The 27695-nt window shown below is 41.6% G+C and overlaps 2 protein-coding genes across 5 annotated transcripts in view; both read left to right on the top strand.

Annotated features, from left to right (window-relative positions):
* The window catches only part of CEP170B (centrosomal protein 170B), a 56388-nt gene extending 49404 nt beyond the window's left edge, over positions 1–6984 (top strand). For all 4 annotated transcript variants that reach the window (XM_082762161.1, XM_082762160.1, XM_082762159.1 and 1 more), the window contains 4 exons: positions 328–416; positions 960–1053; positions 2058–2109; positions 2847–6984. In XM_082762161.1, the coding sequence (XP_082618287.1) occupies positions 328–416; positions 960–1053; positions 2058–2109; positions 2847–3082 (471 nt within the window). In that variant the 3' untranslated portion in view covers positions 3083–6984. The remainder of the gene's footprint in view (positions 1–327; positions 417–959; positions 1054–2057; positions 2110–2846) is intronic.
* A 4872-nt stretch (positions 6985–11856) lies between these two features.
* On the top strand, positions 11857–27571 carry PLD4 (phospholipase D family member 4). The gene is made up of 11 exons (XM_082762420.1): positions 11857–12013; positions 14655–14744; positions 16563–16762; positions 17446–17629; positions 18438–18558; positions 18942–19069; positions 19244–19444; positions 19820–19959; positions 21591–21756; positions 23893–23989; positions 25445–27571. Exons 1-11 carry the CDS (start codon positions 12011–12013, stop codon positions 25645–25647), a joined length of 1533 nt encoding a protein of 510 aa, XP_082618546.1. The 5' UTR covers positions 11857–12010; the 3' UTR covers positions 25648–27571.
* Positions 27572–27695: the final 124 nt, after the last annotated feature.

The raw sequence follows: 27695 nt of genomic DNA, 5'->3' as shown, positions 1-27695 counted from the left end.
GGGGGTGACAGTACCTATCAAGCTTGTGAAGTCTTACAGAAATGTTTAAGCAGTTATGTGACTTCAAACAACTCTGTCTTCCTCAACTCTTCTAGAAAAATAAAAGGACCAAAGCCAACAACTGAACAGGTTACTGCTAATCTTTCTGCCAAAGTGCTACAACAAAGCTGTATGCTATCTTAATCTCCCCTGAGCTTCATATATCATCCATATAGCTGAAGATATCTCAGTGGGGATTGTTTACTCTTTAAAAAAAAAAAAAAAAAAAAAAGTATTTTTTTCCTCTTTTGATAAAAATTTCTTTATCTGATTTGCCTTTTATTTTAGGTAATCTTTGACAACCTGATGTTGAACCCAGTGTCCCAGTTATCACATACAATCCGTGAAAATACGGAAAACCTAGCTGAAAAAATGAAGTAAGTAACTTTTTGTCCCTGGCCTGAAATGTTGACTGGCTCTTTGTGGAAGATAATACATTGTCATCTTCAAAAGTCTTATTATCAAGGGGTAGGGAATCGGTGTAGTAAATGGGGTATGGAGTGAACGAGAGATAATATGGTCTCTTGCCATCTCTTTTCTTGTATGTTTGGCCTCTGGAATTTTAGTGCTGGATTTAGAATATCTGTTAGTCAATTAACTTTGAAATGCTGCCTGTGGAAAGAGAGAAAAAAAAATGTATTCCTACTGGTGGATTCTGTTCTCTTTCCTCCCATGTCCCAAGGCTCTTGGAAAGCCCACAGATCACCAGGTCTTGTGCAAGCTCTTCAAAGCCTGTTGTTGCTCTAGAAGCCATCAGGTAGAGAAGGACTTTGGAATGTTCCTAAATCAGCTGAAAGCAGCTTTGTCCTGTCACTAATCCATTAATCTCCTTTGTTGCCACATCTTGTGATAATTAAGTCTTTCAAACAATCAGCTTTTGGATGGCAATTTTAAGACCTGTTCCACTCTTTGTGCTGCAGGATTCTGTTTCAAAACTCAGAGAGGACCTGGGAGGAGATGGAGGCCAAAATTAACTCAGAAAATGAAGTGCCAATTCTGAAGACATCAAACAAGGTAAGACATGGAAAAAGTAAACTACTGAAGGCTTGTGTCCATTGAAAGCTTTGTGAGAAACTGACCTAAGTTCTGGCCCGCCTCAAATCAATTTCTGAATTTACTAGTCCATTTGCATGTGTTGAACTGCTGTTTTCTGTTGCTGCTTTAGGTGTGACAAGGTAAGTTCTTTCAGCTGTTGTGGTACTGTCACTTTCACCAAAATTTTCTCCTCTGCCTTAGTAATTCATCTTTAGATGCTCAGTCCCGTAGCAGCTGTTCAAATGCAGGATCTTTAGGCTTCATTTAAACATCTTCCAAAGCATCACCTACCATGTAGTCGCTACATCTTTAGTTGAAGATAAGTCTTTCTCCTGGATGTTCATTTTTTTTCCCTACCTGTTACAATTTGTCAACAGGACAATAACAAAAGCCTCATCTGTAGGGTGGTGTTTGTACTCACATAACCTCTTACTGTCATTTATTGGGACCATCAGCAGGGATTTAAGTACAGTAATGGACCCTGGCTAATGCTAAGAGTATGTATAACTGTGCAGGACCTGTGTCTAACGACTCAGTGCTACAGCAGTGTATCTGTGGCCAATTACTTTGTCTAGTCTAGGAGTTGTTTGCAAATATCTTTTTGAGTGTGGTGTTAAAGGGGTGTGAATGAGCCTTTGTATAGTTAGTGTCCAGCTATGTGGATAATTAATCTAGTTGACACTTCAAATCTAATAAACCATTGTAGCTATAAACTGGGTGGTGTAGTAGCACTTGGGAAAATGAGGCAGAGCAGAGGTTGCATGTGCTGACCTAGATAGAGATCACAGAACCATCTCGGTTGAAGAAGACCTTCAAGATCATCAAGTCAAAGCATAATGCTATATTAGTCTTTTCTGTTAAATAACCAGGTTTGGAACTGACTTTGAATATTCTTGATGGGAAAAGGCAGGGAGAGTAGGACTGGATTTCTGCATAAGTTGAGTAACTTGTTTAAATCTCCCTTTTGATGCTTTTATTTCTAGGAAATCAGTTCTATCCTGAAGGAGCTCAGGAGAGTTCAAAAACAGCTTGAAGGTTGGTCATTCGAAATGTTTTGTCTTTCCTATGCCAGTAAACTGTACAAAATAAAATAATGTGGCTTGATTTGCGACTGAAAACTGGGAAAGGATGCAGAAGTTGAGTTTGCATGGTGCTCTTTGATGAGTGCATGTGGAAGGAACAGTAGATTCATCTTGTACTGCCAATTTTTCTTTTAAATGTTGACTTTTGAAATGTAGAAGCTGTAGCTGTGGAAATGCTTTGTTTGTGGTAATTAGTATATTCACATAAGATGCACTAGCAAAGGTCTGTTCTGCTGAAATAATACTTAGCAGCTCTTCCAGCCAGTGAGCTGTGCTTTGCTTTTGGACTACGTGTCCATGTTGGCTTGAATCTTGCACATAGAGCTCTGTGCAACAGAGAAGGTACGGCAAACTCAGTGGATGTGTCTTGCATCATCTGGAAGCTTAATAACAATATGTGAAAGCATACAGGGATCACTTCAGGCTCCTGCTAAATGCTTGTCATTTTTCTGCTGTAGCTTGTTGTGTTAAATTTAACCAGAAAGTTGAGTGTCCTTGTAAACTCAGACTGGGAGAGGTTTTGCTTATTAAAGCTGCTTAGGCCTGAAGGTACTGAGGGGGAAAAAATAACATGATTAAATGAACACAAGTACTGCCTACAGTTCTGTGGCCTTCAAAACGAAGGCAAGTAACTTCTTTAAACAACTCTGAGTTCTGCTAATATGTTTGTGTATGCCTCTTTTTCCCCAGTTATAAATGCTATCATTGACCCTACTGGAAACTTGGATGTAGTTGCCAGTAACAAAGCATCTGCTGCTGCTAAACAATCCACAGCCACTAAAGTCAGGACTGCTAACGCATCTGGGTCCACACTGGAGACGTTGTCCCCAGCACAGATGAGAAACTACACGCAGAAATCGAACTGTGGCTCTTCTAGTTTGCAAGATTCGAATTTCATTCCAGATGGAGAGAAATACGTGATCTGATGAAATATTTTGTATTGCTATCATACTGTAATCTACTGTCGCGTTAGTATTGTATGTGAGTGGTTTGTGGACAGTTTGTGTGGAGCAGTTGTTTAGATTGCTAACATGTTGCACAAAAAAAAAGAAAATCTATGCTGTGAGGGTGAATGGCAAGTCTGTGTATGCCTTTTAAACAAGACTAGCACTGTGGAGCAGCACATATTCAGCATAGAGGCAAAACGACTTTTAAAGAGTTACTCACTTACTCTTCCAGTGTGCCATAAGAAAACAGGCTTTGCATACCCTCCATTCAGTACTGCCGAAGCTAAAGTGTTCTTGCATTGGCCTGTTTATAATTATTCAGTTATAATGAGGCGCAGGTTTAAGAAAAAAACACACAACACTTTTTGGTACTGTATTTGCTTTGTTTTTTTTTTTTTTTTTACTTGTACAAGTGAGCATTGCAGCTCTGTTGGAATCAACGTGCAAATCCAGCAGAACGATGGTGCAATATAACGGGTTTCTCAGAGGAACTCTTGCTACAGTTCTGTAATCAGCAGTCTTAAAAAGGCGATCACACTGAAGTTGTACATATATCTTTTTTTTTTTTTTAGTTCAGAAAACAAAAGAAGGCAGAGCAAACCCTTGTTGTTCTCTCTTGGGAAAGTGTAAAAGTTAATGCTGGTGTGAATGTAAAGATTTCTAATACAGTTACTGTTTTTGGTGTTTCAGGCCCAAAGTTTGGTGTAGGTACAAAAAAAAAAAAATCAAATTTTACAGTTTAGCTTGCCAAATTTTTGGTACAGTTGCTATCTTTAAGCTTTTTATGAACTATTCAGTCTTTTTGCAATGAACTAGAAGTACTCCTGGCTGGGCCAACAACTATGTTGTTTGATTTAGCTAATTGCTAAGAAAAGCATCTGTTCCAGTGGCTCACATAATAAACTTAATGACACAGTTGCTGTGAACTAGTGTTCACTTGATGGCACTCAAAAAATAACAGCATAAGTGTAGCTCCTCCTTTATGGTTGGTTCTCCTATAATTTTTTTTTCAATGCAAAAGTGCTTGAAAACAACGGCTCTGTGGTGTTTTTAGAAACTACCCACCAGCGTCAAGCACTTCATATATCTGGGATTTTTGTCTGGATTTTATTTTTGGTAATTATAGTCCCAGAAACACTACTATGTGCAGTTGCACTAAGCAATTTCTTGTTTAAAAAACATTGCATTTTGTATTCTGCCTTTCAGTTAAGCTGCAAAACCTGCAATTTCTGTTGCTCTAAAAACAAAAGGTTTGGTTTTGCAGAGGACCTCTTCCAGATGTGTTTGCTCCCAGTTTTTTCCATCTCGTATTGATTCCTTTTTCATTCTTCCTGGTCCATTAACAGTAATCAGGTAGAGAAATCCTTCCATGGTCGTGGAGGATACATTTGCTGGGAAAGGTGAGCAGATGAGTTCCACTTTGCCCTCATACAGTGTGTAATTTAACTAGTGAAATGGTATCCCAAGCTTGACTGCTTCTTGTGTGCCGACTTTATATTTTGGGTGGGTAGTGGATTCCTTAGTTAGCTTCAGTAGTTACCTGAGCTTTTCTGCTAGAATGTTGTGAAAGTGGGAACCAGTTAAAAATAACTTAAATAAGTAGGGATGCTCACAAAGTGTTTCGTCTTACTAGCAAAGAGCATGAGTGCTTTCCTGGTGAAGCCAGTGGGAGCTTTCTATCAATTTCAGCAGAAACAGGATCGGTCTCAAAATGGGAATATGCCAGCAGGTCGTTAATTTGAGCGTGCAGAATGCTGGCTGGCAAACAATAGGTTCAAATATCCTTCCAATATCTCCAGCAGGTTATAACTCATCTGCTTATGTGGAGATGCGCTTCCATGAGGAAATCTGCTGAATTTCACACAGATGAATGCAGAATAATAATAATAAAAAAAAAAATGCCCATGATGCTCTTCTGCCTGTAATATACGCACTATCTGAATGTGTTGATTCACTTGTTTACTCTGATCTGTCTTTCCTTGAAATACCTGACTGTGTCTGTGATGACTATCATAAGTGGTGGTTTGTTCCTGATGTATGAAACATTTTCCCAAGCCCTGCTTTGTTAGGGCTTGATATGACCAGGTGCTACCCCAACTCACTAGGAGTTGAAGGACCTTCACAGATGAGGTATTGCTGTTAGTTTTGGTTTTGCTGTAGAGACACGTGAATTACTCAGACATCTGACTCTTATTGTTTGTTATCCTCATTTCCACATCTTCGTGGCTATGCTCTAGTGGATTTTTTTCTCTACAACATGTCCTAGAATTGACTTCTGATTGTTTTCACTTGAAAATTGCTTGACTCTTCCATCTTCCATGAACACATCAGGAATGGATTTTCTTCCTTGATTGCTTTGTTCTGAATTTGAGAGCGCGCCCGCAGACACCTTACATCAATTAAGCCAACCCACAAAATACGGTACCTCTTCGAGTGACTAATAAGGATGCAGCAGTCCGTGCCTGCTCATAATTTGGACGTGTGTGAGAAGGGCTGGGGGGGGAGATGCACAGCTTGGTTTATTTGTGACTCAGCCAAAATACAAAATGCTTCTGTGTCCTGACGCAGTGTTCGTGCTTGGATCTTTGCATTTAAAACAGTCTTGTTAGTCAGCGAGGAAACACAACATAATTTTTTCTTGTGTTCACCGTTTCTGAAATTCACCCCATTTGTACTTGTCTGCTCCAGATACACCAAAGAGCTAGCCACTTGAGTAACTCCTCTGTTAATTTTCAGTCTTACACATGGTACTGTGTGCATCCATGCCTCCGTGACTGCAGGGTGAGCGTGCCAGGTGTGTCTTGTTGGCCTGGGACCGGTGTGCAGGATGCCTTTTGGCTTCGGTGAGCTGTGGATGGGCCTCGCGTTGAGCTTGGTAGGGGTGATGCTGACCTGTGGGTCGTTCTCATACTGTTTTGCTTTCACATGTTTTGTATTTGACTAAAGGAATGTAACGAAGGGTGGGATTTTCCAAGGCTTAGGGAAGTGAGCGCTCAGGCCCTTGTGGGCTTCCATGCGATCTGGGTGCCTGATGCCTTGAACACCTTTCAAAATCCCAGCCCTCAGTTCTTCCACTATACTTGAAAACCATGTTCTCAGTTCAGCGCTTTCAAATGTAAAAACCTGTTACTCTGTGCTGGGATGAATGTAAATTCCTGGGAGAATGTGTATGAGCTTTGTGAGCGAGGACAACAATTGTACCTACAGTGAGGTCATGTCGTGGTCGTGCTCCAGGAGAAAAGAACGTCTGCATCATCTTTGAGTAATATTTTAGTAAAGGTAAACCTAGTGGAATGTTTACAGCCTACTGAAAAAAAAAAAAAAAAAGAATTAAAAAGAAAAAAAAGGAAGAAAAACTGTAAGGTAGTTAAGTGCAAGATTCTACTAGTGGTTTTTTTTTTCCTTGTTTTGCAGATCACAGTAGCTATTTTTGAAGTTTGGTAAATGTGTATAACTTTTGCAAAGACCAGACAGAACTACCTGTTCACTTTTGATGTGCCCCATGCTGAATTGTGCCTATTTCACTATCTGCTGTTGTTATGCTGCTGATTCTGCTGTTCTGAATTGTTCACTGGATCATTCCATTTGCATGCAACACAAATGCAAGCTGAGCTGTTTGAGAGTAAAGCTGAAACACATTTGTATAACTTGAACTGATTAATGACTTTCTCTTTTCCACACCCTCTGGAAATGCTGTGTATAATTTTGATTTGTTTCTCCTACCTTGATTTTTTTTTTCTGCTTTTTTTAATGGTAATTTATTTTTGTTTGGATTATAGGCAGTATCTGTACATTTTGTTCCAAGGTGATATTGTGGACGTCTTTAAAAAATAAAATAAATTGTTATTTTATATAATTTTATCATAAAGTTGCTCTAATAAATCATTCTTATATCATGTGACAATACGATTCTGGAATTTTGTGTGTTAATTTGTTGAGAGTAAGTGGACTAAATTTTCCAACTACCTGTTTACATTGGTGTTAATAAGTACAGCGTAACGAAAGACTTGCCAGCAACTGAAGACATAACAGCGCAGCTGGATCCCCTCTGGTGCCACCTGGGGCTGGGGCAGGTCCCTCTCTAGCAGTACAGGAGTCCCCTCTGCCCTGCTCTGGGATTGAAGTCTGCAAGTCCCCGTCACCTGAGGGTGGTCTTACCTCTTACTTCTGTATGGTGATATGTAATTTAATTTTGCTACTGTTTTATCTCATTGCCATGATTAACAGTGGTGTTTTAAAAGGTTAAATCCAGCCTGGATATGATCATGCCCTAGCAGGTGATCATAGAAAACTACTTGTACTCACTCTTTTGCCCTCATTTTGTATATGTTGGATTTTTACATTTATGATGAATGTAAATGAAATTATTATTATTATTTTTCTTTCACTACATCACTGTCTTCCATTCTTCCTGGAGTTTTGTCTGACCTTTGCATCTTTCTTGGCACTTTAGAAACAGTATTAATTCCTTCTTTCCTTCTGCACAGCCTTCAGGTGTCTGCAGCTTCACCTGCCCTGCTCCATGCTGAGCTGGATTTTGGCTCCACGTCTCTGCATTAGCACAGCTTCTCTAGGAAGTACAACAGTAGCACAATAGTACAATAGCAGATCAGAACATTGCATGGTTTCCAACAAGAACTAAAGCGCAGAGAAAGGAATAAAAAAAAATTTAGGACCCAACCAGGCTCGCTGAGTGACTTCCCATTCCCTGAACATTTTTGCATTAGATCCTTGAACACTTATGACACCTTTGTACTTAGAGTTAAGAGTTTTAGGGAAGGGGGGTTATTTAAATAAAAATAAAAATCTGCCTTATAAGAAGCTTTCTCAAGCTTTTCTATTTAAGTCTGCCTGCTGTGTCAGCAGAGAAGGCTTTCCCTGTTCTCTAAACCACAGGCTGGAAATCAATAGTGCATCCACTTCACCAGTTTGTGAACACTGACTGAACAGAACTCAGAGGTAGTGGAACTGTGGCCAAACATTTGCATCATGATGAAAGCTGCTATCTGGCACAACTTTAAAATAAGTGATAGAAGGCAAATGTACTGATCTCTGCGCATCTTCCTGCTGCGTGTTCAGCTGAAATCCTGCTTGGCTCTTTAACATCCTCATCTCTGCTGCGAAATACAGAGTTTGACTTCTCCATGTGTGCATAGAAAGGAATACCAAAAAGTCTTTCTAGGAGCAAGGTTTTCAGGACCCTTTGTTAGGGTTGAAGTTTGTTGAGCAACCAGAGACAGGTTGTGATGTAATGACTTGATGTGAAAGTCTACCACCAGACCCTCAAGCCTCCCACCGTGGTGTGGGAGGGCCATGCTGCTTCAGCAGGGGCTTTTGTGGACCAAATGGGCAAGGCTGCTGGCCTCAGCCTCTCCTGGTTAGGTGGGGTTGGCTTGGGGCAGCAGTGGGCAGGTTGGCTGGGGGCTGTGGTGTTTTCCTTGGGAGGGCTGCAACAATTTGGATGCTGTCCTGCAGAGACAGGAGAATGCCAGGTGCAGTTACCTAGGTGTAGTCTGCTAGTGCATCCCCTGCTTAGATCTCTGAATGATGAGGGATGACCAAGGAAACCAAAAAATCTATGTATATCAGAAAATAATACGCACTAGGATTCGTTCCTGTTTTTTGTTGTTATTTTTTTTTCTCCTTTTAAGTAAAATCACTAAAAATACCGTACTTGCCAAAAGAATTAGTGCCAGAAAAGGCTTAGTCAGCAGTAACTCTATTACATGTGTCAACAACCAACTTGTAGGAGCAAAAGGAAAGGGAAAAATAAAAGTGACACCCACGGGTCACAGAAAGACAGAACACACTGAAGTTGTTCCTAATCCTCGTAGGTCATATTTCCTAGGTGCAACTGGAGGGCATGTGCCATGAAGGAGAAGTGACAAAACTGAGACAGGAAAGTCCTCTCTGAAAGAGCAAACATAGAGCTATGCAAATCACGGAATTTTTTTTTATTTATTTTTAAATAAGCTCTTCCAATCAAAATACAGCTAACTAGCACTGAGTTTTAGATTAAAAAACAACAACAGCAACAAAAAACATATTCCAAATATGTCACATATGAAGTGTTCTAAGTCTAAGGTTCATACTTCAATGTATTTATTGAACTTTTAAAACAGTTGAAATTGAGTAAATCTTTAAAAACATTTTCAAACAGAAAGCCAAACTTTGATTTAAACAGAAATTTTCTCTAGGCTTGTCAGCTGAATCAGTTCCCCGTTCTTGACCTGAAATGACATTTTCTTTCAGCTACTTTGAGCGGCACAGTCTTTTGGCACAAAATATAGATCGAGCATTTTCCTTCTCAAGCGTAAGGCCTCTGGCTGTTTGTGCTTGCCATCCTGCTGCTGGCTGTTGGCGTCCGGAGCCTGGTAGCTTGGTCCTCATGAAAATGAAAGTGTAATTCTGTAGTAATCTCTGCAGTGATAGTGACGCTCCTGTCTATTATTAGCTCTCCGAGACGAGAACATGTTAAACCGACAGTTTCTTCTTAGCAAACCTCCCACATATAAAGATCTTTCACTCTGTCTTGTAATACACATTTCTAACAAACTGGAGACCAAGCATGGCTGTAAAGAGAGTGTACTAACTGGAGAGTGGCATCCAACTGTAAGGTGAGAGATTTATTTACTCTGCGTGGGGGAAAGCAGCAAGTCAGCAGCTGGCAGAAGGAGCCTCCTCTGAGAAACAGAAGTGGAGGAAGAAAGCAGATTTTTGTTTGCCCTGACATTTGCCAGTCTTCCCCTCCCCGTTGTGTAAGTGGGTCACACAAACCATTTTCCTTCTCCCCACAAACCCACTTCCATCCTTAGACACTCACCACTACAACACTGCTGGTAAGGGCAGAAATGTGTGATTGATGCTGGGCTGCTGTGTGGGATCAGATAAGCAGAGGGAAAACAGCCCTTTGCAGGCTGGAAAGGGGGAGGATGAGGAGATAAATCAGAGCTGTAAGTGCTTAGAGAGCTGCCAAGGGGGAGGAGAAAAATGATTCAATTTTCTGGAAGCATCCTTTGGGAAGAGCAGTCTCTGGAAACCAGCGTCTTTGTACCACATCGAGTTGACTGCTCACAACCTCTGGCACAGCAGAAGTCATTTTAGAGAACCCTGGCTTTAGACTGTGCTGTGTGCTTCCAAGTTTATATAATAGGTCTTAAATCGTGGGGGAGATCTGCAGAGGAGAGCAGCGTGTGTGTGGAGGTTGAGCTTGTGCTGCTGGAGCGTTGCTGGTCCTGTGATACAGTCCAGCCTCTCTTAGTCTGAACTAAACTGGTGATACTGGAGCAATGACTCCTTAGCTGCGTGGAGCCAGGAGGTTGTTGTTAGCTCCTGCTTCCAGACTTTTCTTTAATACATCCAGGATGTATTAATACAGTCATGAAGAAGTATGATGTAGCACTACCTTAGCATTAAAGCTGGAAGTGACCAGAGAAAAGTCCTGAACTTCATACAAATATGCTGCTTCTTGTGAGGTGAAATCCTGAAGCCCATGAAATCCATGGGAGCTTTGGTTATTTACGTCAGCATAGTTTATGCCAGAATTTCAGTCCAGTGTACAAACAGAGTGAGGCAGCTTATTGCTAAGCTTGCTCACACGTGCATCGCACACACTGACTTGAACCCATCACACACTTGGCTGCTGCGATGTGTAATTTGGATGCTCAGCCTCTGAAGTCAGTGGAGGAACAGGGGCACTTCCAGAGCAATTTGGACCTTTAGCATGGCTGCTCACTGGAGTTGCCTCTTCTCTCTGAGTGCAGACAAAGGCTAGGTCATGCAGGATCCTGTCTGCAGCTTTCTGGTAACTTGAGGCTAAAGGGGTGGCAGTAGCCTTCACCTGGACCCAGCCCAGTTTTAATGGAGACTTAAGATGTTCCCAGTGATGGGTAATCTGTGTAGAGCAGTACATTCAGGAGAGAGCTGTCTGGTCACATAGGCTTCATATCAACTCCATGACCTTTTTTATCACATTTGGCCTCCTTTGAGTAACTGCTCTGTTGGTCCCAGGGAAAGCAGAGGATTCATAATACCATTATCTTCCCAGAGAAAGGCCGCTTTCTGCTATACCCAACCTATCCTCTGGCTCCTCCTAGTTTTTCCATCTACATTCACTGTAGAGCAACCTCCCTCAGATGCCAAAGCAGGGAACTGCATTCTTCAGTTCAACAGGATCGAGGGACTGCCTGGAGAATTACAGCAAAGTGGCTACCTGGGTAGTATTGACTTTGTAAAACCTTTGGATTTTTGCAGGAGACATGCTTTCTTAGAAGCTGCCTCAAACTCAACATTGCACATAACCTTCACCTTCAACAATTTCTCATCAAATTCCAAATACATTTTATTTATGAAAGCTCTAAGATGTATTATTTCAGAGGAGCTAGCTTGCTCTTTTACATATATCCAAGGTCAACTGAGCAGAAGAGTTTGATAAGCAAGAGGAGAGGTGGTATTGAAGGGTTTGCTCCTAAGTTTGAAATGAAATTTCTGATGGGCTGACAATGAAGCAGTGAGAATATTGCCATGTCCCAGGCACAAACAGCACCAAAAGCTGAGTAATTCTTTCAAGCAGTGTCTTCTTGTGCTGAGCTAGGCAATAAACTTACATCAGTGAACACCGTGAGAATTTAGTCATTCAACAGTTTGAATTGTGGGAAGTTATGCCAGATAGGTGCAGATCAGGATCTGGAACCTAAGAATTGAGTAGCAACAGCTAGATGGCAACTTGTCTCTGTAGTATTCATTGTGGAACTCGGTGCTTAAGAGGAAGTACTCAGCAGGAGGAGGAAGAAAACAGAAGAACCTGAAATAAATCTACTGGTGAAAAGCGTGTGCACCGTCTCCTTTATGTGTAGTTGGGAGTAACATCAGACTACAGAAGCACATCCACACAGGAGGTCTCCCAGGATGGTAAGTACACTGACGAGCTTTTGAGGGTGCTGGGAGTAGTAATGGAGAGGTAAATGCACTCTGTTCATTTGAGACCCTTTAAACATCTTGTGGGGAAGATTTTCTAGCCTGAAAAGTCTCACCCTTGTATTTGAAATCCAAGATCTGAAACAGTTTGACCCTGAGGGAGAAAAGAAGTAACAAGTATTATTTTGGGGTGCAGGGAGAAAGCAACCTGATGCAATAAACAACAGCCTCCTGTGTGTACTGTGTAGATTGGGGCATTAGCTTGTGATCCAGTCTGTGAAGCAATGCTAAGTGCTTGCATTTATTACTCTTGGATGAACTTTAGTCATTGAAATTGGCAACCGGTGAAGCACTGAAAGCTAGAGGAAGCCATAGCTAATTACTGACCTGCTACAATATCATTATTAAGAATTCTGCTTGCCTGTGATGTTTTCTTTCTTGCTGAAATGAACCTCAAAGTGGTGCCCTTCCCCCCACTCTGTCCCTATATATTATAGTACATTTCTCATGACCTCTCTATAGCAGCTGGGAATCACAGTATTAGTCACAAATATCAAGGAGGACTTCATTTGAACCAAAGGACAGATGACTATTATGGCATGCATGAGATATGTTAACTCATATTTTAAGAGAAATGTTGCTTTTTGAAGCCATTTTGTTGCTGTAGCAGAAAAAGGGAAGTGAAACGAATCATTTCTCACAAGCTCCATCCTTCTGAAGCCATCACACGACTGTCAGCGCACCTACAGCTGCAGTGTCCTACCAAGATGCTACCTGAGCCACAAAAGGTGTCGTGGGGAGCACTTTAGCTCTGGGGGTCAGACAGACAAGATGGCACGTCCTGTGCTCAGGTTTGGTGTCGAGAACCACCTGGGCACCCAGAGGAGCCTGTTTGTTACCAGACAGCCCAGCTGGTCGGGACAGCTGCTGCCGAAGCAGGGAGCTGTTTAGTGGGGCCTGCAACCTCAGTGGGCTTTCCCTGGCTGAGGCTGAAGGGCTGCTGCTGTTGTTTTTCTGTGACTTTTCTCATCCTCTTTTAAAATCATTTTGCCTCAGTTTCTTAGCAAACTCCTTAGCCTCTTCTGCCTTGCTGTCTCTTCGTTTTCTTCCTACTAACTTTCCTGGCTCAGCATTCAACCCAGACTTGCGTTGCTATCACACAGCTTTGTCACACAGCATGATGTGTTATATCCCCCTCTCTGCTTGGACTGTAAGCTCCTTAGGGTGAGACACCACGTCTTTGTACTGGGCTTAAAACACAAACTGGGATCTCAAGGTCACAAGGACCTGCACATGACCCTCACTATATTCCCCAAGTCAGTGTTTCAGGCTCAGCTCCCTTGTCTCCCAAGACATCCTCCATCTCTTCTGTTCAATCTCGCTAGTTTTTGTTAGTTGGATCCCACGAGAAGCCTTTGGGGCTATGGCCGTGCTGCATGCAAGTCCTGCCAGCACCGTGCAGCCACAGTGCAGCAAGGTGCAGGGAGGGCCAAATGCATGGCCATGCTGCCTTGCTGGTGTGGGAGGGCAGACAGCATCAGCCCCTGCAGTTCAGGTAACAATAGCTGTGAACATATGGTAAGATGGACAGGACAAGCCTGGCAGGATCCTTTCTACCTAAAACTAGCTTGAGTATGACCACCAGCAGAGCAACTGAGTATCTGATATCATAACAGCACGTTCATCCATCAGGCTACAAATGCCCGGTGGCTCAGGGATAGGAAGCAGCGGTCTGGGGACTGGACAGGTGGCGATATCATCTGGTATCACTTTTTGAAATCCACCATACCCCAGGATGTGCTTCTTGCTTCTGAGCATGAAACATGACAGCTGATTCCTCAGGGCAAGTTCACCTCTGGTGTCAGTGCAGTGATAGCATGCAGGGATGATTCATAACTCATTAGGCGTGTGTGAAGTGTTCGGTTTGGGCATTTGAGAAGGCAGAATAGGCAAGTGGCCAGCTTACCCCTGCCCCACCATCTGCTTTGAGTTTGGACATACTTTGGTATTTGCTCTTGTGGCTGCCTCTGCTGGTGATAAGACAGAGAATCCTGTCTGAAGAGGAAAATAAGTTAACTTAATTCCTAGCATCATGCTTGCAATAACAGAGGAGTCTAGATTTTGGCCTAATCTGGCCCAAGTCCTATTAACAGAGTCCTTTCTGGAAGAGACAGAAGCACTGAAAATGGCTCAAATGCATAGGGAGAGAGCAAGGGCCTAACAGAGTCACACACGTGATGAGATTGGTGCTGTACGTTATCACCCATGGTATCTGCGCTTAGTTATTGCTTGATGGCAAATGTGCTAGCCTGCAACAGTACAAAAGTGGGGGCTGGAGGATAACTTGAAGAGGCGGTGATGCAGTTGTTTACACATTAATTACTGCAGTGATTTTTGTGTGTAGACAGCACCAGGGAAAAGCTGCAGGAGACTGTCTCCCTCTCTCACACACTGGAATCTGTTAATGTCACTCAAGATCCATAACACAGAGAGAGTGTTGCACAGATCTGTACTTAAATCTCAGAGCACTATATAAAGCAATGGCAGTGACCTGCTTTTTTACTCTGTTACTGGCTTTCTGCAAACGTTACCACAACACTTTATTTTCCCTCTTGCATACATTTCTTTTTTTCAGATTGTGAAAAAAGCATTAGGAACATCCCTGATGGTTAACAAGTCTTCCAACACAAAATTAAGCATGAACAATCAAAAAGACGTCAAAATGGTAATTATTGGGATACACTACCTTTGCTTACAAGAGCTGAGATTACACTGACATTTCTGAAAAGATATAATAGATCAAGAAGAATGATTTTATTGCCTCCTTTAGAAACCTGTGTAGGTTTTAATCCTGTCTGTAAGCAAGTGAGTGACAAAACCCTCATTGATTTATCCAGTAGGCTGATCAAACCTTGCCGAGAGGGACAAACCTGGAGCCTAATCCTGCAGCCTTCACTCAGGACAGTGAATCTTGCTCATGCAAATAGCCTCACTTCTTTCATTAGCCTAGAGGCTAGTGAGTGCCAAATAAGTAAATGGAATTTGTATTTCTTCTGCTGATGTAAATCAGCACTGATTAAAGTCAGTTTCTATGAACATCCTATATTCCATATAATGCAAGAAGAATTTGGTCCATATAACATGGTGAAATTCTTCCTAAGACCTCAGCACTTTCCCCTTACTTTGTGAGGTCTTGTGTGTGTTGTCTGACACTTGGCTGACTGTCATTCAGGCTTAGTCTCACCATAGCAAGCTTCTGGAATCACTTGATTTATTTAGCATGCTTCAAGCACCTGGCATCACAGCATGGTGACAGCCAAGATGTGACTTGGAAATAGACCTTTTACCTGAGAAATGCCTTCTAAAACCTGCATGATGTTTAAGTCTTGCAGGCATGTTCCCAGGATGAAATTCAGAATTGTTAAAAATTGGTAGGATTTTCTTTGTCATCAACAAGAGTGAGAACAAGCCAGTGGGAATAAAATTAAGTAGATAGTTTAAAAGCATTTTTCTCATTCTAGGTCAAATCACTCTCTGAAATTGATGGCAGCACTGTAAATCTTGAGAAAAGCATAGAAAATGAAAAGTAAGAGATTTTATCCACATAGAAACCGAAATAGATGCTTTCAGAAGAAGCTGGCTTCTACTCAATTTTCATATGTACCATTTTGGGAGTTCACATTTATAGCTACAGCCACTTGACTGCTGCCAGACTCACTTCTCCTGTCTGGAGGTCCAAAAGCTCAGCTCTGGATTGCACATTGCTTGCCATGGGGTGGTGGGTGCTCCCAGCTCTCAACACCGCCAGAGGGAGCCAGCCAAATTTTCTCACTGCTGGGGGAACATCGATTTGCTCTGGTGCCCGTCTTCTCCTTAAAAGTGCAATACGTAGAGCCTTGTGCTTTATGTTTCAGCATGTGAGTGGATGGACTACAGAGCTGGGTATATGAGGTAGCCAGGCTGTAGACTTTTTTTTTTTTTTTTTTTTTTCCAATCCACCTTCAGGAAAAAAAAAAAAAAAAAAAAAAAAAAAAAGAAGTAAAAGAAGTACAGAAAAAGGGAAATGAAGCCAATTCACCACACTAACATGTCACAAAATGTCTTTCAATTTCTCGTTATGGTAATAGTAGGCTTGATACCACAGTTAATTTTGTGTTGTTGGCTTTCTTTCTTTGTTTTTGGTGGAAATTTTGTTGAACGTTCATTTCTCCTGTACTAAAATAATAATCAATGTCAAACTAATCATAAGGCTTGGGGGAAAAAATAAGTGTTTTTTTTTTTTTTTTTTCTTTGACAAAATAAAACAAAACTAATATCATGGTCCTCACATAGACTAACATACTTGCCTCACGTAAGCCCACATGTTTGGATCATGGTCCTCACTTTAAGTGATGTATCTAAGAAAACTGACTGCCAGTAGCTGAAAGCAGAACTACTGTTGAATGGCTTTGATTTACTCACCTGCAACAGGTAGTTATCCACTAGCTGATATATCAGTGACTTGGCGAGTGCTTAAATCTTACCCTGTTGGATTCTGTTCTAGTATCAATTCTCAGCAATTTTGATGCTTGGTTTTGTTGCCCTGATGGCTCTTTACTTCATGAGAACATCTAGCACAGTTGATCCTAAGGGAGAAACTGTTGTCAGCATTTACCGAGAGGTGGAAGAAGAAGAACTTCATGGAGACTTCCAGAGACCCACGATAACTGAGGAGGGCACCAATAGATCTAATGATTCCTGCAGGTAAGCCAGGCCTGATGGCTCATGGAGAATTAATCACCAGGTGGAGAAATAGCTACAATGCTGACAGCATCTACATGGATTTTGCTGCTTTCTCACTGTGGAATAGCTGATAAAGTACCACTAACTGGGGAAGAGCAGGGGTGTTGTTTGGGCACAGGGTCATTAGTCATTATTCCCCTAGTAGAAGGGGTGATAGGGGCGATATCACAGCTCCACTATTGTCCTGTGCTGGTAGGTTCAGCACAACTCTGTAGCTGCCCCAGCACCTACAAGCACCCCCTTGGCAGCAGAATGGGAGGCAGCAGGGTGAGCAGCAGACAAAGCATCCCTACACTGAGATCACCTCTCTCAGATGCCACAGGGGGCAGTGGGAAAGGTCAGGGAGGGTGCCAAAGTGCCACCCAGCCCCAGGGGATAGCTTTTGTCCTCATCTTTAGGATGGTAAAAATCAAAGCTCAGAATGAGCTACTGAGAAGCCATTCTGATGGATATGGGAGGAAAAATTTACATGTATTCTTGACTATAAAAGCTGGGGATAGAGAGTACTCTCAGCTCATTTTTCCAACTCAGCTTGTTTGGTTTTGGCACTGACATTCAGAACGATCAGCTGTGCAGTGTGACAGGTGCTTGGTTTCCTGCTGGGTCACAGTTGCTTGCTTCACAATATACAATTGCTGTTGCAGATTTGAACTTGTGGAAAATGTTCCTTATGACTTACCTTTTGAGGTAAATACCACTGCAGCCAAACCCTTGTACCAAGCCTGGATAAGTCTCCTCGATATAGCCCAGGAAAATATTCATGTGGCTTCTTATTATTGGTCTCTTACTGGGAAAGATATCAACGTCAATGATTCCTCTTCAGAGCAGGTAGGAGAAAATCAATGACAAGCACATCTGGGGTTGTATATCTCATGTCCACGGGGCAGACTGACCGTATGGCTTATCTCTAAGAAACATTGCTTAACTCACATAAACCCGCAACAGTTTTTTATGCTGGTCTGAAGCAGCAGAGCAGTTTTCCTCCTCCAGTCAAGCTAGACTTCATGTGGGCTTTGTCCACATCTCTGAATACTTCCATGCTGCGTTTTAAGAGCAGCCTCGAGGTCAGTCTCAAGGTGTGACCTGTCACCCTGTGGTGTCTCCCTGGCTCCAGTGCTAAGAGCAGATAACACAGGCCAGTGCACAGGCTCACCCTGAGAACATCTGTCATGTTTAATTGCTCCTTGGTGCAGTTTTGGCCTATGGCAATTGGCAATTTCCCAAGCAATCCTGAGCAGGGTATGGGGGACAGTACAGGCTGGGGACTGCTCTAATACAGGCAAAAATGGACAAGACCACCCTGCTTCAGGCATGTAGAGAGTTTACCACATGTCAGGAATGGTGCTGTTTGAGATCTGGGCCAAAGAGCTGACACTGAACTGCTTTTTACTGTGGGCATAGCCACTGCCTCCCTCCTGAGTCACCTTCCTCATCCTCTTCAGGGGCTCCCTGTCCCTTCCTCCCAGGTGCTGGTGTGAGTTGACTCAGTCCTCAGCATGAGAAAAAAAAAAAGAAAAAAAAAAAAAAACTGGCAGATGTGAGGCTGAGCCCTACCTCGGTTAAAGGGACAGCCCAGTCTGAGTCTCTGCTAATCATATAGTAAAACATGATAAATAACAAAAAACATATCACGTAGGGTGAAGATATTCTGAAGAGGTTTGAAAGATTACTTGCGGAGAATGTCTCTGTGTATATTGCAACAAGTATGCCAACTTTGTCTACGAATTCAACTGACCTTGAGCTTTTAGAAAATAAAGGTAATTTTCTCACCTCAGTGTTGATCTCTGAAGTTTGGTATTGCTTAAAGGCAAGATAAATTGGCCTCTGAGGCCTATTCTGGCATGGTGCTTACACGGTCCTGAGCTCGAAGTCATACTGTTCATAGGATAAGCACTGAATATTCACTACTTCACAATTCCTGCGTATTTTGCCATGACCTCAATGATTTTTCTTCAAGTTCATGTTTTGTATATTTTTGCAAATTATTGTATTTCCAGGAACTGGTGCTTTTGAGTTTGGTAGCCATTACTGGCCGCAAGCATTAAACATTCAGCCATGCTCTGGCTGTTAGGGGAACGGTACACTATACCACCTCCATGGTGTATCTAAACTTATTTCTCCGTTCCCTGTCTTTCTTTAGGGGCTCATGTAAAGAAAATTGATTTTGAACATTTGACAGGAGGAGTTCTGCATAGCAAATTCTGGATTGTAGACATGAAACACGTATATATTGGTAGTGCAAATATGGACTGGAGATCTTTATCTCAGGTAAGCTCTGCTATTGTGTATTCAAACACCTTGGGTAAAATTAATGTCCAAGCACATAACAGAAAAAATCCTAATGACATAAAAATATTGACTGAAAGGGACAAACAGCAAAGAACCCCCTGATGCTGGAGGTGGCTCTTGCTGGGGCTGTGACATAGTGTGTTCTCTTTGCAGGTGAAAGAGTTTGGTGCTGTGATATACAACTGCAGCTGCTTAGCCAAAGACCTATGGAAAACATTTAGTACTTACTGGGATCTAGGACATACTAATGCTACCATCCCATTCCCTTGGCCTCGAAACTATTCTACCCACATTAACCACAGTCATCCTCTGGAAGTAGAATTTAATGGAACCTTGACAAAAGCCTACTTTTCTGTAAGTAAGTTTTAAAATAACAAGATGAATTATAAACTATGTTTAAGCTTTGACCAGAAAAGTTTCTTCAGTGCTTGTTAGCTACTTCCACTCTAGCTAGATAATAATTTATTCAACAGGTTTCTCTGGAACTACTCAAGGAATAAGGGTCACCATGGCTTGGGCTATCAGGTTGTATGGCAAGGACAGTGTGCAGGTCTCCCGTGGGTTTAATAACTCAATAAGTATTTGACTCACTGGGCCTGAGAAACAGTAGTGTTGCACCTCATATGCTTTGTTCTACTGTGATTAAAACTGAATAGACTTGAATGTGAATGAATCGCAGTCTGATAAAAGAAGGATGAAATCACTGACCTGCATGCTTTCTTCTGACAGGCTTCTCCTCCTGCATTTTGTCCAGAAGGCCGCACTCATGACCTCTTTGCTATTATCAGTGTTATCAGTGCGGCACATAAATTTGTCTATATTTCTGTTATGGAATATTTCCCTACCAGCCGTTTTGTTCACCCAGAAAGGTATGATTTTAATCCTGACCAAATCAGTTGACTGTCTAGGTTGCTTCTGTATCATCTTGGGCTATTTAAAGGGAAAATGAAATATTTCCTCCCCTGCTCCAACCAGAAAGGAAATCATTCAGCTTTCTTGAATACCAAGAACTGAGGCTTTGCTCCACAATCAGTGGCTGCCTCATTGACTGTGCAATTACTGACTAGATCAAGAGCTCAGAGGATTTTCAGTTTCTGTGTAGTACAGTTGAACCTCTGGTTTTCTCATCTCCTGCTCTTTCCTATGAATACATTCACAGAAAGTCTCTTCCCCGCCTTAGGAATGGAAGTGCTAATTCTCCTCATTCTTCATGTGAAGCCTTAATCCTCCATTTGTGACATCTAGGGCCTGATCTGATGCAAGCAGGAGTTTGAAAAGCGAGGGGAAGCGGCACTAGGCCTCAGGCTATCTCCACAGCAACCAGCTGTAGGACGATGAATTGGGGCTGATTAGTTCAGGTTAGGTTCTTCCAGCAGCTGAGGCACAGGGAACAAAGCGGCTGTCTTAATGCCCCAGTGTTAATCAACTAGAAACCAATACATTGAAAACATGGAAACTGTTCAAAAACAGCATTCCTAAATAGCATGTTTTTCCAAGCTTTTCAGGATCTACAAGTAAGTTTCAGACGGTCAGCCTGAGTCTGAAAGCACACAGCTGCTCTGGTTGTGATAGGAAGATGTGCGAGGGAGGATTTGAGAATTCAGGCCTTTGTACAATGGATCAAAAGGAATAAGCTAGGGAAATTAATTCATCATTGCTCATGGGACTGTGAGTGAGTGCTGGACCTCTCTGCATCAGCCATCCTGTCTATGTAAGCGACACTTGCCTTCCTCTGTGCAGCACTTGTTATGTCTACGAAATGAAAGCCACATGAGAGTTTGGAGTTACTAGTCCTGGGCTGCACATTGCCCAGCTCTTTGTGTTATATAGTTAGGACCAGGATGTTAAATACTCTTCCCTAAGCTACTGCCAACACAAATGTCAAGAAAACTGACAGGCTCCGTGTTTAGGGGAGCACAGCTATGTTTGTTACCTTAGGGGCACACAGCATACTGAAGAGAGCAAGAAGGAATGGGGCAGCAGAGAGACCATGTTGGCTGATGGCACAGGACCACTGCAGATCCTAGAAATAGCCTTCAGGTCCCTGAAATGGCCACATTCTGCAAAACGTCTCTTAGGCTTTCCTCTGGGCTCTGCCCTGTCCTTTTTATGTTGTGCTGTATGATCGTGCTTTACATTGGAGTTCCTATTGTCATGTTTAGTTTCCTAAGGAAATGAGCATGATGTACACACATTCTATGTGTGTACGTGTATACATGCACTTTACTAAGTTTATTTTTTTTTTTAATATATATATATATATATCAATTCCAACCAAATTTGAGAGACTGGATCTCTCTAAACAAATTGTGAAGAGACCTGGCTGAGTAGAAGGCAGACATCTTATGCATACCTTCAGTGAAGGCATGACTGCCGGTCCTAGTAGTCAATAGCGATCCCATTTGTGCACAGCATCACTTTTGTTCTCAGTTTATTTTCAAAGTTTTCTAGAGAGTCATTTCAAAAATTCTCTTCTCTCCACCCACTTTCTTTTCTCTAGATACTGGCCAACCATTGACAATGCTCTGAGACGTGTGGCTTTCAACTACAGAGTACAAATTCGGCTTCTGGTCAGCTGCTGGACCCACTCTGACCCAGCCATGCTCCACTACCTGAGGTCCCTGAGTGCTCTCAACAACCCACATACCCACATCAGTGTCAACGTGGTATGATAAGAAACCTGATTTTGAAAAGACAGTTTTCAGGATATGGTCTCCAAACTGATTTTTGTGTCTAAGCTGTCAGCTGCATGTGCAAATATAAGGTTTTAGAGAAGCAGATTGTTTCCACCGGTGTGCTACGTTTCAGGTCCTTCAGAAAATAAGGTCCAAATGATAACCTTTGAGGAAGGTTAATGCAAACCACTGGTGATATCAAGGGATGTGCCTAGCTGCAGCATTTGTGATGTTAGCAATGCAATCATTTTTGCTGAGCACCATGACAGTAACAGTTCAAATTATGACTTATTGCTCTTCTTATGACCCTTTTCTGTATGCAGTATCTCAGATGGGTCTATCTAGAATTAGCAGAATCACAGAATCATTAAGGTTTGAAAAGACCTCCAAGATCATCTGGTCCAACCATCACCCTACTACCAATATCACCCACTAAGCCATGTCCCTAAGCACCACGTCCAACTTTTCCTTAAACACCCCCAGGGACGGTGACTGCACCACCTCCATGGGCAACCTGTTCCAATGCCTAACCACTCTTCCTAAGAAGAAATGTCTCCCCATTTCCAACCTGAACCTCCTTTGTTGCAACTTGAGGCCATTCCATCTGGTCCTATCACTAGTTACCTGTGAGAAGAGGTCGACTCTCAGCTCCCCACACCTTCCTTTCAGGTAGCTGTAGAGAGCAATAAGGTCTTCCCTGAGCCTCCTCTTCTCCAGACTAAACAACCCCAGTTCCCTCAGCCTCTCCCCATAGGACTTGTGCTCCAGGCCCTTCACCAGCTTTGTAGCCCTTCTCTGGACATGCCCTAGGGCCTCGATGTCTTTCTTGTAGTGAGGAGACCAAAACTGAACACAGTACTTGAGGTGCGACCTCACCAGAGCAGAGCACAGGGGGACGACCACCTCCCTGGCCCTGCTGGCCGCACTATTCCTGATACAACCAGGATGCCGTTGGCCTTCTTGGCCACCTGGGCACACTGCCAGCTCGTGTCCAGGCAAGGATCAACCAGCACCCCCAGATTCTTTTCCTCTGCACAGCTTTTCAGCCAATCTGCCCCAAGCCTGTAGCGCTGCATGGGGTGGTTGTGGACAAAGTGCAGGACACAGCCCTTAGCCATGTTGAACCTCAACCCATTGGCCTCTGCCCATCAACTCATCCTGTCCAGGTTGCTCTGCAGGGTCTTCCTACCCTCCAGCAGATCAACAACTTGGTGTCACCTGCAAACTTATTGAGGGTGTACTCAATTCTCTCATCCAAGTCATCAATAAAGATATTAAGGAGGATTGGCCCCAACACTAACTCCTGGGGAACACCACTGGTTGCCAGCTGGATTTAACTCCATGTTAAATGGAGTTAAACTGATCCACTATAATTTTATTTTATTTTATTTTATTTTATTTTATTTTATTTTATTTTATTTTATTTTATTTTATTTTATTTTAATTTTATTTTATTTTATTTTATTTTCAATTGAGAGCTCTTCTATTTGCCTATATAAATTGATCCATTTTATTTCAGCAATGAATATTACACAGAGTCCACAGACAATACAATGGAAAACACAGAGTGAGTAGGGGATGGTGTGGAGGCTCCCAACATGATGCAGTTATCAGGAAAAAAAGGCAGTAACAGATGTAAGGTGGAATTGTTTTTACTGGGAAAAGGGAAAAAAAAAAGGATCAGAAATGTAGATTTAGTAAGATTTGACACAAAAAGTTAGGCATTATTGTTGTCTACAGTACTCCTTGTGTCTGTGATCAGCCCATTTTAGCACGAAATAAGAGCAGCAATCAGTGGTAAATGCAGATCTATTAAACAGCTGCCTAAAACTGCATTTAATTGTCTGCCCTGTAATGATAATAGCTGTGCCTCTAATGGAACATTGTGAAGCAAACATCCTTATCTGATTTCAATTGCTTATCCAATTTTATGTATAGTAGAAGTACTATTTGTTAGTTTTCTTGGATAAAAGTAAAATCTCTTTTATGGTACACTTAATAGCAGTGTGTGGAATATTCTTTCTGTAGTTTAATATTGCTTGAAAATATAGAAAATCTGCATTGTCAAATTACTCAGTCTGATCCTCACCTGGTATTTCTATCTATGTTTTAATTTCTCCCATCCAGAAACTCTTCATTGTTCCAGTTTTTAACCACACAAATATTCCTTATGCGAGAGTGAATCACAACAAATATATGGTCACTGATAAATCAGCCTATATTGGTACGTATTCCATTATTACAAACATTTTTAGTATCTTCAGATCTATAGGGCTGAGAATGAGATAGGATGGGCTGCAATATCAAAAAAAAAAAAAAAAAAAAAAGCTAATTTTGCCATATAAAGTAGATAAACATATCAAAATACACATCTTTTTCAGAATATCTTCCCTGGGCATAGAAGCAGAGATGCAAAGGGGAGAAAATAATGTAGGTCAAGTTCAGTAGGAGATTATCTCATATGATCGTGAACCATTAAGAATGGAGTGTGACAAGTTAGAGTGCATGGTTTGTGACAAGCACAGTGGGAATTTCACAGACTGTGTGCTCAGAATGATGCAGTGATAGCTAATGCTCTAGTACATTATCGTGCTTTAATAAAAATAAATTGCTGGGAGGATTTAATTCCACATAGTTTGTTGAACAGAAATCTAGACATTGAAATAAGGAAATAAGGAAACTCTAGTGTCAATTGCTGCTCAGTTCCTGAAAGCCAGGATGGTGTTTATTTTTCTTGCTCTTTTACGAGGATCCCTCTAAAAAGGAAAGGGGCCTGTCATTTGAGTCAGTTCATCCTCCAAGCAATACAAACCAGCAAATATCCTGACCTTCCAAAGGGCTGAAGACTTGCAGCTCCAATTGCTTTTAATAGAACCTGTTTCTTACCATGTTGTCTTTCGAAGATAGGTATGCAGATAAGTTGTTTTCATGACTAAGCACCTTCTGGAATTTATAGTAGATTTTTCTGGCTAAGGCAAGCACCAGAAAAAAAATGCTAAGTGCTAAAATATGTATTTTTTCGTAATGTTTGCTTTTCTGAATGCTGATGTCTTTGGAGAGAGCCCTAGGCAACATTTACAGCCAGATTCCCAGCTTTGCCTGGTTTAAAAGCAGGCTTTTCATTTTGAGCTCAGAACAGCTCCTGAGGATTTAATCTAGGATCCAGTTTCTCCTCTTATTTTCCTTTAACAAGTGAAGACCCACTATGAAGCTCATTTGTTGCTAGTCCTTTGCTTCTGATAGTATACAAAGTGCTTGAGGTTATTTTACTGGTAGCATACTGCCTCATAGATAAAGACAGAATTAAGTACATTGAAGATTCTCCTCTTCTCTCCTCTTCTTTCTGCAGAAACCCATATCAAACACCAGCCCCCTCATAATACCCAAATGCTGCGCTCTGTTCCCATATTTATTCAAGCAGATGCACACATCTCTGCCACACACTAAGAAATCAGATTGCTGTGAAGCTTCAGAGTGGCAGTGAACACTGTCTTTCCAAAACTTGAGGTCTGGAATAAGAAAGAGTTGACCTAATTTTTGTTGCTCAGTTAGCCCTAATGAGATTTGCAGTTGTACAGCAAATCAGCAAAGCAAGACAATGTATACTTAACAGGTCCGGAGATCAAACAAAACATTGGAAAATGAATGTTTTCTAATTAGCTCCTTTTCCACTACACAGGGACTTCCAATTGGTCAGAAGATTACTTCACTAACACAGCTGGTGTGGGACTAATTATCAAGCAGAATTCAACCAACCTGCGAAGAAGGCCTATCCAGGAACAATTAAAAACCCTTTTTGAGCGTGACTGGAATTCCAAATATTCAGTGAATCTAGAAGATGTGCAAGGACAGAAAGACTGTAACTGGAGAGACAGTCTCTGAAGTGAACTGAAGTATGCATTTAAAATAGAAAGAAAAATATATATTAATCTTGTTCCCTGTGCAAAACAGGGAGTTTTCTGTTTTATTTCTTTGTCAGAGAAATTTATTATTTGTGGTATCCATGCTGTCTGATGATGTTAGAACTTCTCATAGTTGAGTCTACCTGCCTACTCATTAGTCAGCGTGTGACATTTTCTTTGCTGTGTATGATTACCCCATCTCAGAGTTAATGAAACGCATGCAGTATGATAAGACAAGCTGTCTGATATTAAAGCAAACATGGAAGACATAACCAGATCTGAATACATCAGAGAAGCAGGTCATTATTGCTGTGCTGTTTTAGGATGCTATATATTCAACCTTAATATTCCACTAACAGTGTTTTCTTACATGTGTTTAAAAATAAAGTTCTGTCTACTATAAGGTTTGAGTACTGCAAGTAATCACCTACAGCAGCAAGGGAAGATATTTGAAAGCATTTAGGCATTAGAGGTACAAGGAAGCACCTGTGTTTAAATGTTGAGGCTAATCACTGGAGTTAAATACCCAGGATTTAAATCTTGGGATCAGCTTCCAGCTCAGCTGCCCTGGACTGTGTGTCTGGTGTGCTTGGATATCTGTGCATTGGCCTCCTGTAGTAAGCAAAATGGGGGCCAAGCTGTGATGAGAGGTGGAGCTGAACTAGGACTGAGATTCCTTGGACTGTTTAATCCATCACTACAAGCCACTGTTTGTCGTTAATAAGGCATATTTTTTAAGACATGTAGTTATATCTACTGATCACACTGTATATTCACATACATGTTAACATACTGAGGAGATACAGTTGCTTGCAATGCACTCCTCTCCCATTTATTTTCTAGAGTCTGCTTAAAATTTTGAGATTTCCATTCACTAATTAAAATTTCTTGCACAGTAGAATTTCCCAGTTCAGGTTTTCATTAGCTTCACGGGTTTCTCAACCTGTACCAAGAAATACATCTGGCCATACACTGTATTAATAATTGTGTGCAGGAAAAACATCTGGACGGATTTTTCCCAGTACAAGCAGCACACGTGAATGGTGGGAGAATTTGAAAATCTTTTTGAGAAGTTAATGTGCTCATGAACATCAACGAAGCTACTTTCTGTAGAGCAATGCTCTCCTCTAGATGGCACTCGAAGCTACGTTTTCACTTTTTTTCCAAGGCAAGTTTAGCAGGAAAAGGAAGAAAACTTTTTCTTCCCCTTTTGAGCTCCAATCGGACAGTAATGGTAAGTTGTTTAGTGGGGCAAAGTTTCTGGGCAGGTTGTGAAGCTTGTATCTTGGTAATACAAGAATCCTCTAGAATCCTCTGGGATAAGATTCAACTTATAAAGGAAAAATTGATGCCTTCAAGGGTGCTATTTTATTTTCTGCCATCACCTGTTGTTTTTTTTTTTTTTTTTTTTTTTTTGTTGTTGTTGTTTTGTTTTGTTTTTGTTTTGTTTTCCTCCACATACAAAGGAGGGCTTTGCAATTAAGGCAATGAACTGGATTTCAGATGAACTTGGGTTTAGTTTCCTTTTTTTTAATAAGTCTTTTGGGGCCTCTTGGTAGCTACACATTATTTGTACTCTACTATAAAGGTAAAATATTGTGTAAATTATAACCTGGCCTTGCATCTCTCAGTATTTTCCTTTTCCATGTGTGAGACACGGATAGTAATAGTCCTTATCAACTCACCTATTGCTTGTCTCTTTCATTCAGATCGTGATTTCTTCAAGGTAATGATTTTCCCAAGTGTAACTCATTATTACACTTCACAATTCATTAATTATTATGTGTTAGCCTTGGATGGATTTTTCTAGTTTGGAGGTCAACTAAGCCTTGACCACAGACAGTTCAGGTATTGCTCAGTACTGGTCTACTTGGGTGGGCCTAGGCAAAATTCCTGGCTTGGGTCTTGAGCATGGTAGTCTGCTAGACCCAGCTCTTCTCCCCTACCTGTGATGAAGTACATCTTTAGCTAATTGACCTGCCTTTATTTGAGAGGATTTCATGTAGAGCTTCTGCCCTGCTGTCCCAG

This window comes from Aythya marila (genome assembly GCF_965140915.1).
Source record: "Aythya marila genome assembly, chromosome: 5".
Taxonomy (NCBI): Eukaryota; Metazoa; Chordata; class Aves; order Anseriformes; family Anatidae; genus Aythya; species Aythya marila.
The sequence above is the reverse complement of the archived record's forward strand: the minus strand, read 5'-3'. Positions and strand labels throughout refer to the sequence as shown.